We start from the raw sequence: 13,442 nt of genomic DNA on the forward strand, positions 1-13,442 counted from the left end.
AATAGCAACACATCTCCTACAGGAGATATTGGCCTTTTCGAGAAAAGAATGGCTGAGGTTTTTAGGGGGTTGACTTGCAATCTCCATTTGGAGAACCAACCCCTCCAAATTTAGAAGGTTTTCTTGAAGCTTTCTGGTAATGAAATGTGGTCGGAGAGATCTGGTTAGTACTGATGTATCGTGCGCATGAAGGCCAGGATGGAAGACATCGGATTGTGCGGGATATCCGACATGTATATAGAAAACAACAATGGAGCCAGTAGGGATCCCTGCGGCACTCCAGCCAAGATATGGCGCTGGGATGAGGTGGAACCATTGGTTTGACTTATAGTGATCTATTCTGAAGATATGATCGGATTAGATGAACCATTTTCAGTGAAATACCGGCTGAGGTAAGTTTGTGTAGCAGTCCGAAATGCTTTTTTTTTGTCAAATGCTTTGGATATGTCTAGAAAAACAGCTCCTGTGCACTGGCGCCAGTTAAAGCTGGTAGTGATGTATTCCACAATTCTATGGATTTGTAAGGTAGTACTATGGTGCTCCGAAAGCCGAACTGCTCTATAGGAATGATGTCTAATTCATTTACAGCGGCTTAAAGTCGAGAGAGGATGACCTTCTCCGCAACCTTACCCAGGTTGGAGATGAGAGTGATATGACGATAATTATGGGGGAGGTGCGGGTCCTTACCTGGTTTATGAATTGGGATTACATCACCTGTTTCCAGATGGAAGGAAAATAGTGAAACCTTAAGATGGCATTAATGATTATAGTCAAGTGCACTACAACTTTATGGGGCAGTAATTTGATCACCCTATTTGAGATACCGTCTGGTCCAGGAGCTTTATTGTTCTTTAGTTTTTTAATAATATCATATATTTCAACAGGTGATGTGGGTACAATATGGTCAGCACTGGTATCTGGGAGTTTTAATACGTGTCTGACCTGTCTGTGGATTTTATATAAGTGATTGAAATCTAAGTTGTCATATGAAGGTTTGCACTGCTCCTCTAGATTCTTTACTATGTCTTCTGCCTTGTCTACATCTGTGAACTATGCCCTGGTTAGAAATTATGGGGGGGATCTGTTTTTATTTCTGTTTCTCAGTAATGCCCAGATAGAGCTGGTGAAAACTTCCACGCCTGTAATTTCAAGGTTAGTGGTTGGTGGTTTGTTCACAGAATGGTGCTTAATATAATTTTTAATGAAGATGGCAGTGCCACCGCCTCTGTTGTTGGATCTGTCATTTTTGTACATGAGATAACCCCGTATTTTGGGGCTGTCTGAGGGTCTAAGATGAGTTTCACTGATTAGTATAATATCTGGTGGTATCTGTAGGTGAAATCTTGTAGCTCCAGAATTTTGTTCCTTAAGCCATTTGTATTCCATGCAATGATCTGAAGGGAGGCTGGAATGAGTTTGTTTTTATTCATTTATGATTGCTGTGAGGATGGCCTGAGTTTCCCGTAGGAATCTTTTAGTGGAGGTTGCTGAAGGGTTAGACAGGCTGAAATCTTGTAGTATGTTAGCCAGAGAGGTCGTAATAATTGCTGTCAGATTAGTAGGCGCTGTTGACTGATTTTGTTCTGATGTTGGTTTGTTTGTGCAGGCTATATCAACATAACTTCTTGTTTGCCTTCCACTGTCTTTTGAAGGTCACCGACTGTTGCTGCCGAGTCATGCTGTGGAGCGGGGGCCTCAGGTGTTCTTTTACTAGAAGAAGAAGGCGATTTAGCTGTCTCCATCCGTCTGTTCTTTGGGTGCTGAGTCATCCCTTGTAGTTCGCTGGATGAGGGCCACCACAGTTGGCACATTTAGCCGAAGTAGTTTTTGGCTCTGTGCAGGTGTTCGTGGAGTGTTTCTTAGCACATTTCAGGTTTGTATTCTGCCTTGCAGAGCCTTTGAGCATGGCCAAATGTTTGGCATCTGTGACATTGACCAGTAGATGCCCTTTTACGGAGTGGCTCTGGGGTGATCCGAAGTCCACAGACTGATGTTAAATCATAGATATTCTTATAGGCTTTGTGGATTTCAACTAAGACCAGAGGCATAGGGGTTTTGTCTGCTCTAGTCATTCTACTGATCTTAATAGATGGCAGGTCCTGGTGGTGGAGGTCCGCCTCAATTCCATCTGTAGTTATATCCTCCGTGACACCCTGCAGTACAACTTTCAGATTTTTCTCTGAACCAAGAATATACGTGTGGTATTGAATATTGCTAGAGTCTAACACTTTTAGTTTCCTGTAATCAGTCACAGTAGCCGGCAGAATTTTTATACCATCATGCGTGTTCTTGGCCGAGAGATACCGTATCTGTGAGTTTATCATGGTGGACCTTAAGTGTGTTCATCTTTTCTTTTCCCGGAGGACTATCGGTAGAACCCTCTCTTTCGTGGCGGTCGAGGGATTGGAACTGGGAGTATCCTCATCCATACGAAAATCTATGGGAGCTTCTGTGTCAGCGGTTTTGCGCACACGTACTGCTTCAAAGTCTGGGGGGGGGGGGGGAACTGAAAAACTGAGTAATGAGCTCCTCACTTGTATCGTCCGAGTTATCTTCTGTGATTGCAGAGGGTGGGAATGAGTCAAAAAGCTTAACTTTTCCCGGTCAGCCATCACTCAGCAGTTTTCCCAATCTGAGGAATTCATTATAAGTCCCCTCGAAAATGGTCTCGTTTAGAGGTTTTGCCATGGTAATGAAGCGTTCACAGTCAGGTGTCTACCAGCAGTACGATATATAATTTAGTATGCCCTGTGATTATGCTTAGAAGATGGTTTCCGATGGAACTAAAGATTTGGAAATTAAGGTATTCACTCACCTGCAACTTACAAAATATTTTCGTTATCAAAATGCTTGATCAACACATGTGAACATAATACTCGTCACCAAAGCATAAATCGCTAAAAACATTATCAATCAGATTCGCAATTCACCATCAATAAATAATATAATACATGAAACTGACATGCGCACCGCGAATCTTTACGAAATATGCTATTACAACATAAATATTTTATTGAGTTATATTTAATATTTAAAAGGCGGACTTGTAGAAAATGACAAATATGTGGAAAATACACCAGATAATTTAATTTTAAAACATTTTTGAAATGTATATTTTAAGTTTAAGAATTATTTTTAATAAATAAATCTTATAAAGGGAATGTACTAGGATAGAGAGCAGCATTTCGGTAAAATATTGGGAAATGGTTATAAAAATAAAGATTCCAGCATGTGCTAAATTAAAACCTGCGGATTTATGTATAACAGTGACAATAATTGCAAAAAAAAAAAAAAAAAAAAAAAAAAAAATCTTCGGAGTAGTTATTTTAATAATTGCGAAAATAAATAAATAATAACGAATGCTTCTGGAAGGTATAAACATTTTATTACAAACTAGTCGATTAAATTATCATTTAATGAACATCTTAAGTTCATTACAAATAAATTCCAAAGAGTTGAAATTCTTTATTTCTTTTTCAACCAATCATACAATTTAGACCCATCATGTGTGTGTGTGTGTCAACTTATTTTTCAATCTTTCCCAAACGTTGCTAAAATACTTTATTGCAATGGTGCAATTTTTTTTATTATTATTTCCCTTTGCATTTTGCTAATTCCATGCTAAACAATACTTTCTTTACAAAAGCACACAGCGAGGATGAAGAAAAGCATGGTTAGCGAACAAACAACACATTCGCATGAAGCTGTTTTCTGTCTACCAAACTCACGTGCAGCTGTCAAAGAAGAAAGCCACTACTGGGCTCGCATTTCATGTGGATACGCGCAGCAGTGTTTAGTGAACCCCGGGCTGTGACGTTGCAGCTACCCACCAGTTAGGGCACATGTCTGGCACGCCATCTCGTGGTATATAAATAGTGCACCAACGGATGAACGCCAGCTAACACCTGTAGCTGTCTCGGTGAGCAACAGTGTGCCGAAGTGAAGCCTCCGTCTCTAGCAGTTCTGTGAAGCTCTCGAAAATTATTAAAAGGTAAAAACTTGAGATGATTTATGCAATGTTTGCAATATATTTTCTACAAAAGTAGTGTATATATATATAATTATATATATATATAAACTTTTTGCTTTACTTTTGAGCATATTTGATAAGTTTTATATATTATATTATATTTTCGTTTCTTTGAAATGTTGTTTTACAAATGAATGCATTTTTCTTGCTTTGCAAGTTGATAAGTTTTATATATTATATTATATTATCGTTTCTTTGAAATATTATTTTAAAAAAGAATGCATTTTTCTTGCTTTGTAAGAAAATATAACCCAGTACTTTGCAGAAAAGGTAAATTTGAGTTTTGAAGCAATTAATATTTATATTAGTCATAAATATATAGTAATTAAAAATGGTGTATGCGAGAATATCGATTTTTTTAAATGTTTTCTTAAATATTAATTATTAAAAATGTTTTTCAATGTAATATTTTATTTTTCAAGTATTTATTAAAAATAAAATAAAAAGTACGGGAAAATATTAAGTAATTATTGTGAAATTAAAGATTTTTTTTCATCAGGTAACTGGATAATTCCAATTATAAAATAATTGAGCAAGAAATTTCAGTCTAAAATATACGTGTCCTTTTAAACATATTAGTTGACAATCGTAAAATTTAAAATATGAATGTTTTTTATTGTGGCATTTTTGTATTATACTTTCAAAGTATTAATACTTTGAGCAAACATGAAATGCTTTTTTGAAAATCAATGTGTTGCCTGTATTTGGCAATATAAATACTGTCCTCGGGCCATTCATTTATTATTTTTAAACTTGCAACCATATATATACATGGTCGCCAACGAGAAAGTCTGCGAAAGACCTTACCTTTTGAGTATTCCAAAAAAAAAAAAGTTATTCTTTATATATATATCTAAGTCGACAATAGCCAAATTCTCTCTTAACCAACAGATTTACAGAGCATGCGCACGCGTCGTTTTGCTTTTTATTTATTTTTATAGGGCTTTTCACCAAACAAAAAAAAAAGTTTTGCGTTAGTTGCTAGGAACAGAGAGAACAAAGAAGAAACGTGAGTAGAGAAAATGACTGCAGAAAAAAAAAAAAAAAAAAAAACGATTTTGTTACTTCCTAATCCCCAAATGTCCTTCCACTTGGGCGCCTAGCTACAAATGCACTGGATGAATTATTCAAACATTCGAGGAGTGCTTTTTTTATTCTCATTTTTCTTTTCTTTATTTTTTAAGCATAATATAAACTTCATAGTCTGGTATTACGTGCTCTAGGCAACTGAGCATGTATGCAGAATACCTTCATCTCCTAATCAACAATTTAAAACAACCTTCAATCAATATGAACTAAAAATACGTGTTGGTGATGTTATGAAGATTTATATTTAGCTAAACACTGCATGATACTAGTTTTTTTTTTGGGGGGGGAGTCTTTATCCCTTCATCTGACTGAAGAAAATGTGTGGATAGGGTGTTATTTAGCTATAAGCTCTGGTCATGGCTGGGTAACTGCAATACCCGAGCCTCAGTTAAAACTTCATTTGCATTGCCATCCATTACCCTTGGGTCTGCAATTTACACGCACATACTAGTTCTTAAAAGAACTGGGAGATGGACTGAGTCCATGACTCTTTATCCTGTCATCTGAATGAAGAGAATCTGTGTGGATGGGGTATTATTGAGCTAAAAGCTCTAGTCATGGCTGGGTAACGGCAATAGCCGAGCCTCAGTTGAAACTTCATTGGCTACAGCATTGTCATTCATTACCCTGGAAGTCCTAAAGAGGGCTTTTCTTCGTTTTTTGTTTTTTTCATTGTCAAGCACATAATAGTCATGGACGAATTGATTTTTAATTTATGTATTTGTTTTTTTTGGGGGGGGGGGAAGAGAGTCTTTATTTATTTGGTGTGAGAGAAAGTGTTTCCTGAAGTTCACCGTGTTTTAATCTAATATTCTTTCTGGATACTATATATACACGAATATTTCACCTAATATATATATATTAGGTTTTATCAAAGAAAGAAAAAAAAAACCTCATGACCAACGCTAACCATATATATATATATATACATTGTGTATTTACAGGTAAACGTAAAACTTTATTCGATCTTGTACTCTATGGTTAGCTTTTGGTCATGGTTTTTTTTTTCTTTCCTTTCTCGGAAAGAGCTGTTTCAAACGCTTAGCATGCACTAAATTCAAATATTATTGTTCCATCAAATGCGGGTTCGTGCTTTGTGTGTCGATCCTTGAAATTCTTATTTTCTTCTATTCTTGTCGAGCATTAAGCAAGGAATTGAATTATTATGTTCGATTTTTTTTTTTATATTCCTGACCTAATTTTCCCTCTCAATGCACGAAGCATTTTTTTTTTGATTTGACAGCGCCAACACAACTTCTCATATAAACTAATGTGGTTATTTGCAGATGTTTATTTTGTATTTCGATTAATGATAAAACTTCTTGTTGCTATGATTCTAAGACGTTCCAACCTAGTCGAACACCTGGAACGTTCCAAACACTCGAGAAGTGATAGATATTCGTGTCCTTGGAAAGAATACATTTGGTGATCAACAAACTTTCAAGTGCTTTAGCTGACAACAAAGCTATTATCATAATAGTTTTATATTGACTGGCTTTCTTATAACAATTCACATATGTAGATTATTTCTGTAATCATAACAATTTGCCTTTATAAAGCATTGCGTCTTCGTCCTTATATATATATATATATATATATATATATATATATATATATATATATATATATATATATATATATATATATATATATATAACCATATATATATTTATCTGATGTCGATGCATATCAATTCACAATATTAGGCATTAATGATTTTCACCCAGAATAGTTAGCTCTTCTAGCATGTTTCTTTTCTAAAAAAAGTAAGCAAAATAATACTAATATAAATGCTTGTAAAGTATCGAATTAGTACACGCACACGAAGAATGAACCCTTTGGTTTTTTTTTTTTTTCTCTTTGCTAGTTAGCGTTTTATCACCGAGAGCTTATACTAAAACTTTCCTTTTGATAAAACGCAAATGAAGTTGTACTTCCTTTGTTGCGAATTTGTTCGACAGGAACAGGAAAGTGACAAATTCAATTTTAAGTATTTCCTGTTACACATGTGCATGGAGAAAAAAAAATCATTTATGGGTAGGAATGCTGTTTTGCACAATACCAACTAATGACACGTATTAAGTTGACTTTGGGATTAATCAAACTACTGCATTAACTTCGTATGTTTTATATTTGAATTAAATATAAAATTTGAATAAAAATTCGACGAGGTGTTTATTTAAGGAATTCAGCACGTATCGGGTCAGAAACAATAAAATATAAAGAAAAAAAGGGAGTATTTTTTAGAAGTAAGTAATGCCGAGGCAACACTTAAAAAATCATTTTATAAGGTTTTTTAAGTGAAATTTGGTTAACCAGTCTCATATGGAATAGCAGAACGCTTTTCCTTCCTTAAATTTGGTTGATTTTTCAACATCCCACAGAATGATTATTTTAAAATATCCTTAATAAATAAAGGTGCTTTGTAAAATAATCATAAAATGTAACAAAATTCTAAAAAATTCTAGTTTTTTCTTGTCTGAGAGAAAGATTTGATTATACACCTTACATTTTTTAAAATATTTTTATTATTATTAGGAACGATTAATTTTTGTGTTTTACATAGAATGGTAATTTAATTCAAGATTCTGGGCAATAAAGTCTGTTTAAAAAAAAAAAAAACGAAGGTAAAGATTCATTATATTATATAAAGATCGCAATTATTTAAGCACTCTTCTTTCCACTGTATATAAACCGAAAGCACAAAGTTCATAAAACGATAATCATACTGGGTAAAGTAATTTGAAATTCCATGGTGTCCAGCATCGAATGCGAACGTTAAGAAGACTGTCTGGTTTTAACCATACAAACCCACGCAGTTTACAAAATGTCATCATGAGTTACAGGAATGCAAATTTTATGCACTGTCACCGAGCGCAATCTGTATAACAATGTCACCGTTAATTTTACTCGCTTGGCATACGACAGTAACCATAATGATGGTCGCTTTAGCTTTCATTTTGTGTTAGCAAAGGCATCTAATGAAATGCTAGGCATCGCGTGTAAAGATGTCAACGAATATTGAACGAAATAAAGAATGCGTTTTTCAGGAATTTTGTTTACGGCTGATTTCAGCTGTAGATGTAATGAATATCATACGTGATTCGCAACTTCATCGAGCCACGTATTCAAATTTTATAGTTATTATTTAAAAAAAACCTGCAGGCGGTCAGAACTTTATTATAGCAAAAGTTTTAAATTTTAAAACATTATTTTTTTAAATAAAATTATTTGCAAATAATTGAATCTTAAAACAAAACAAATGAAAATAATTGACTAACCAAATTATTTTTATAATAGATTTTATATATATTTCTAAAATTAGATAATATGCAATAACTTGGATAACGACGAAGAGTCCTTCTTAGGATTTTCAGGGTAGCGGATAGTAATGCTGGCCAATTAACTGAGGCTCGGCCATTGCCGTTACCCAGCCATGACTAGAGCTCTTTAGCTCAATAACACTCCATCCACACAGATTTTCTTCATTCAGATGACGGGATAAAGAGTCAAGGACTCAGTCCATCGCCCAGTTATTTTAAGAACTATGCAATAACTTGCAATATACAATAAGCTTTCATACCAGTTCATTCATTTACCGCTGGTTTATTGTAACGATTTTATTTATCTTACTTGTTTTTACAATCCTTTTTCCTGTTATCCTTAAACTTTTTTTTCTTTAATCTTAGATCTATGTAATTTTTTTTTTACATTTTTTTCCGGAATTAAAATTTTCCAAAAATTAGTATGTGTACATTTATGTCACTCGACTATCGATTTTTTTTTCTGGCCCCTAAAATGTATATTTGTTAGTATATAATGCATTGCGGATAAGTTTCCTAAGGTGCTTGCGCTGTCTTTAGTATCAAAAACTAATTATCGATTCTAATTTTCCATCCATTCCATGTTATGTTATTTTTTATATATTGATGGCATGCATTAATTTATTCTCGTTTGTGTGCACAACTCGCCCCAATAGGGACGGGGGAGGAAACTCCATATAAATAAATTGCTATTCCTGCTTATAGATAATTCTGATAATTCTACTGTTTTAATATTTTTTTCATTAATTTCTTAATTACGTCTTTTTTTTATTTTATTTAATAATCTTACATTTCAAGTGACTATTATCAAATCATATCATTTCTAAGATTTCGATTGTCAGTTCCGTATTCGCAACCCGGTTGAGAATTTCATTGTTTCCTTCACTGTAAAGTCGAAATCCATCTTATTTATTGCTAATATAGGATATTAAGTTATTGATTTTTTAATATAATATTTTAACGTACATATTAATTCCCTATTTTATAAGAATAATATGTCGTGATTACTAATTAATGTCTTTTTTTTTAATTTTTAGATATCTATCGTTCACGGATGATGTTTATGATCGTCTAATTTTACCATAAAAATTCTCATCAGATTTACGTGCTATCAACGGCTAATATCCCAAGATGCCAGGTTCAAATGTTCCATCAGTAGGATCAGCAGGAGAAGGAGAATGGCAACAAGTTAAAGGACATTACCGTCTCGTTGTCATGGGAGCAGAAAGAGTTGGTAAAACAGCTATAATACAACAGTTCCTGTATGATCAGTTTCCAGTCGACTATCGCGCCACGGTGGAAGAATTACATCGTGGAGAATATGATGTTGGTGGCGGTGGTCTAACGCTAGATATTCTCGACACCAGCGGATCGTTTGAATTTCCAGCAATGAGGCAACTAGCCATCAATACAGGCGATGCATTCATTCTCGTTTATTCAGTAGATAACAACGAATCTTTTGAAGAAGTAAGAAGACTCAGAGAACTAATAATGGAATCTAAGCCTAACGCTGGTCCCATTGTTGTGGTAGGTAATAAGAGTGACCTCGAAGACAGCCGCGTGGTGAAGAAAGAGGTTGCTGAAACAATAATAGGAATCGATTGGGAAAATGGTTTCGTAGAAGCTTCGGCTAAAGAAAATAAAAACATTTTAGCCATATTTAAAGAACTCTTGTTACAAGCTCGTATTCCGTATGACTTAAGTCCAGCAGTCCAGCGCAGACGTCAGTCATTGCCTATGTGTCCTTCTAAGCCTGCAATAGCTAAAGATAAGATTCGAATGAAGAGAAACAGCTGTGCTGTCTCATAAGTTCGCAGATCAAAATAAGACTATAAAGACATTGTATATGAGAGGTGCTCGATCTAATCGAAGAGGTCCACGTCTGCACTCTATTCCTCTTTTTTTGTGAGCCTTATCGTAGGCTGATCATTACTTTATAAAAGTCACTCAGTATTCAGGTTAGCTGAGCTTGTATGGTCAGTAGTGTGATTTGTCTTTTTCGCTTTTAAACATGCAATAATTTTTTTTTCCTCTGCCCCGAGCTAGTCCTTTTGACTTTGGCATGAAAATCAAGTGAAATATTCACTTAAAGAACTAAAGATGGACAAACTGCTTGATGGAAACTCGAACTTCTGACGCTGCATAAATAGTTGTTTTCCAATGCTTCAAATATGATAAACGGAAGATATCTATTATTCTCAGGATGCATGAACTGTTGGTGCCATGCAAATGTGATCTCTTGAAGAGCAGTTGATTCTCTGTAGTGCTCAGAATAAACATCTTGTTCTTGAAAAATGCTTAAACGTTAATGTGAATTTCTAGTAACCCTAGTTAAAATTTCAAATATGTATTTTACATTTTTTGCTAGAATAATATGGAAAATGAAAGCTTGGAAAGCTAGTCACAACTGATCGATTTTTGTACTTAATTGGAAAATGTATTATTCGTGTATATTCATTTGATCCAAGATATTTACTGGCTATAAACACCATTCAACTTGTCTTCATAGCTACATCGTGCGCATGAAAATAAAGAACCATTTTTTTACTGATTTTGATTGAGTTTATTTATTCACTATTTTATCAAACTGATTATCTTGATTTGTTTAAATAAATTTTGTACTAAAACATGCTATAAAAATTAAGGTGATACTTCAGTAGTAGAAATAGTACACACTATTATGAATACAATAACCCAAATTAATACAATAACTATTATGAATGCAATAAGTTGATTTATAAGATTCACTATCAAACACTGTATATCCTAAACTATTCACCTTATTACAGAGATCACAACTACAGGAAAGAAAAAAAATAGGTTTCTATAGGCCAGAACATGACTCCATGAGGTTCCCCTAAACGTTCCATAGGTATCATGGAATTGATGACTCCTATTCCAGTGTTGTTGGTGGGTTCCTGATAAAACTATTGCTATCAAATGTGATGGAATTTTAGATTCATCAATTCTATGATATCACGATTGTCACTCATATTTAGTCATTTCTGGAAGAGTCATGCCCTGTGATACGGTGTGCTACCTAGTTGAAAGTGCCTATTTAATATGCAGGTTAAATTCTCAGCATGAGTGGATGCAGTAGGCCACCCACGCTCTACTCTGTAAAGGAGTACTGACAAACATACTACAGATTATCACCTTTTTATTGATGGGTCCTACCTAACATGATGTGTGACCAAGCATGATAAAACAACCGGAGTCGAGATGTATCACTTTTTGTTTCAATTCTTTGGTATAGTCCTCAACAATTGCCAGCTGTTATATCCGTATTCATTACGTATCCCACTCCAAGGCATTCAGATACATCACGCAGTCAGTAGACCAACTCTAGTCCATGTCTATGGCGGGGGGGGGGAGACGATTTGACTTATTCATTGTAACTCGATGATTCCATCATCGAGTTACTGCCCAAGTGAAATTGCTAAAAATGCCATAATATAATATATAAATAATAATTGATAATAACACAATAAAATAAAAGTAAGCATTTTCACTGTTTTTACCCAGCAATATTTTTTTTTTCGTTTGCCCATTGCAAAGTAATGTTGCAATGGGCGAAAATGTCACCTTCCATGTTAATTTCAGTTTGAATATACTCCCTCACAGATCTGTCACATCTGAATTTCTAGATTATCATTATCAAAAATACAGATGGACAAGATTTTATCAGAACATTTATTTTTTTATTGCTAACTCTACGCGGAATCCACTGAGAATGCTAAATGTGAGTTTGAGTATCAAGAGATCGATATATAATATCCTAATTTAAAATCAAGCTCTCAAATTATTCGATTTTCGCAATCGATTTCGTTTGCTTTTAATAACATAGTTAGGTAATTTATAAATGAGTTCTTGAGGAATTAAAAAAATCAAAATTATCTGTATTTTCGATAAATATTAATCTAAAATTATTTGTTATATGTTATTATTCTGAGTTTAAATGTTCAAATGTCTACTGATTGAATAATTACTGTCAACAATCTATTGAAAACCAGTTTTATCATAAAATGCTACAGCTGTTCCTCGGTTGGAGGAAACAAACAAAATAAAGAAAAAAAAAATCATTGAATAGTTTGAAACAAAGAAATGGTTCGAGTGGCATGGGAGTTGAACATCCACCTATTCCAACATCAAGGAGCGTTAATAAATAAAGAAAAAGTTATAGTTGTGTTGCGAATTTATTCCTTAACTGGTAATTAACTGTCGAATTAACTGCTAAATTCTAATAGATAATTTGAACCAACTGTAATTACTCATTAGAATGAGCTCTGATTAACGTTAGAATTACAATTCTAATTAATTAGAATCAGAACTTTTAGAAATATTTTATTAATACTTTTAGAAATATTCTTGAAATTTTAAAGAATGAAAAGAAAATTAAAATAAATTAATAAGCAAGAATACATTAAGCGTAATGTTATAATTACAAATTATAATTTTAATCAATCAAATGTAGTGTACTGGTAAAAATACTGGTAAAAATATATAAAAAACATGACCCTTTTAGACGTTTGTAATTTCAATCATATCACCTCTCTTTCTCCTGTTTGCTAGTGTCCGTAGTCCACAAATTCTCAGTCAGTCTTCATAATCAGTATTCCACAATCCTGATATCAATTTTGACACTCTCCTTTGCACTCTCTCCCCTGTATCAGAATCGCCATGAAAACCAGACCTGCTCATAAAAGTGAGGTCCTATAAAAGAGGCAAAATAATTTCCTTATTTTCACCATGTCAAGGTTCGTTTCAGCATTTTCCTATGCCCACAATTCCAGCCTAATTCGAACCATTCTGCAAGCACTGCATATCAGACGCATTTCTGATTATCCTGCTTATCTTTGCATCATCAGCAAATAGCTGTATGTCACGTGTCAAATCCTTCCCAATATCATTACTATGTAAATTGAGTAACAAATCCAAGGACTAATCCAAAGTGCATAACTTGACTGATATTAAACGGGCATCCATTTTCACATGCATGC

The 13,442-nt window shown here is 34.1% G+C and overlaps 1 protein-coding gene across 1 annotated transcript; it reads left to right on the plus strand.

The window, feature by feature from the left end:
* Positions 1-3,884: 3,884 nt before the first annotated feature.
* On the plus strand, positions 3,885-10,994 carry LOC150104904 (GTP-binding protein Rhes-like). Its single transcript, XM_090396049.1, has 2 exons — positions 3,885-3,991; positions 9,480-10,994. The coding sequence occupies exon 2, from the start codon at positions 9,574-9,576 to the stop codon at positions 10,249-10,251; it is 678 nt and encodes a 225-aa protein (XP_090252175.1). The 5' UTR covers positions 3,885-3,991; positions 9,480-9,573; the 3' UTR covers positions 10,252-10,994.
* Positions 10,995-13,442: the final 2,448 nt, after the last annotated feature.

This window comes from Typopeltis vanoorti, chromosome 7, assembly GCF_054136105.1.
Source record: "Typopeltis vanoorti isolate ZY-2024b chromosome 7, IOZ_Tvanoo_1.0, whole genome shotgun sequence".
In the NCBI taxonomy this organism is placed as follows: Eukaryota; Metazoa; Arthropoda; class Arachnida; order Uropygi; family Thelyphonidae; genus Typopeltis; species Typopeltis vanoorti.

Bases quoted from the DNA above. Each gene is read 5' to 3' on its own strand.
- LOC150104904 (XM_090396049.1), top strand. From the start codon at position 9,574: ATGCCAGGTTCAAATGTTCCATCAGTAGGATCAGCAGGAGAAGGAGAA.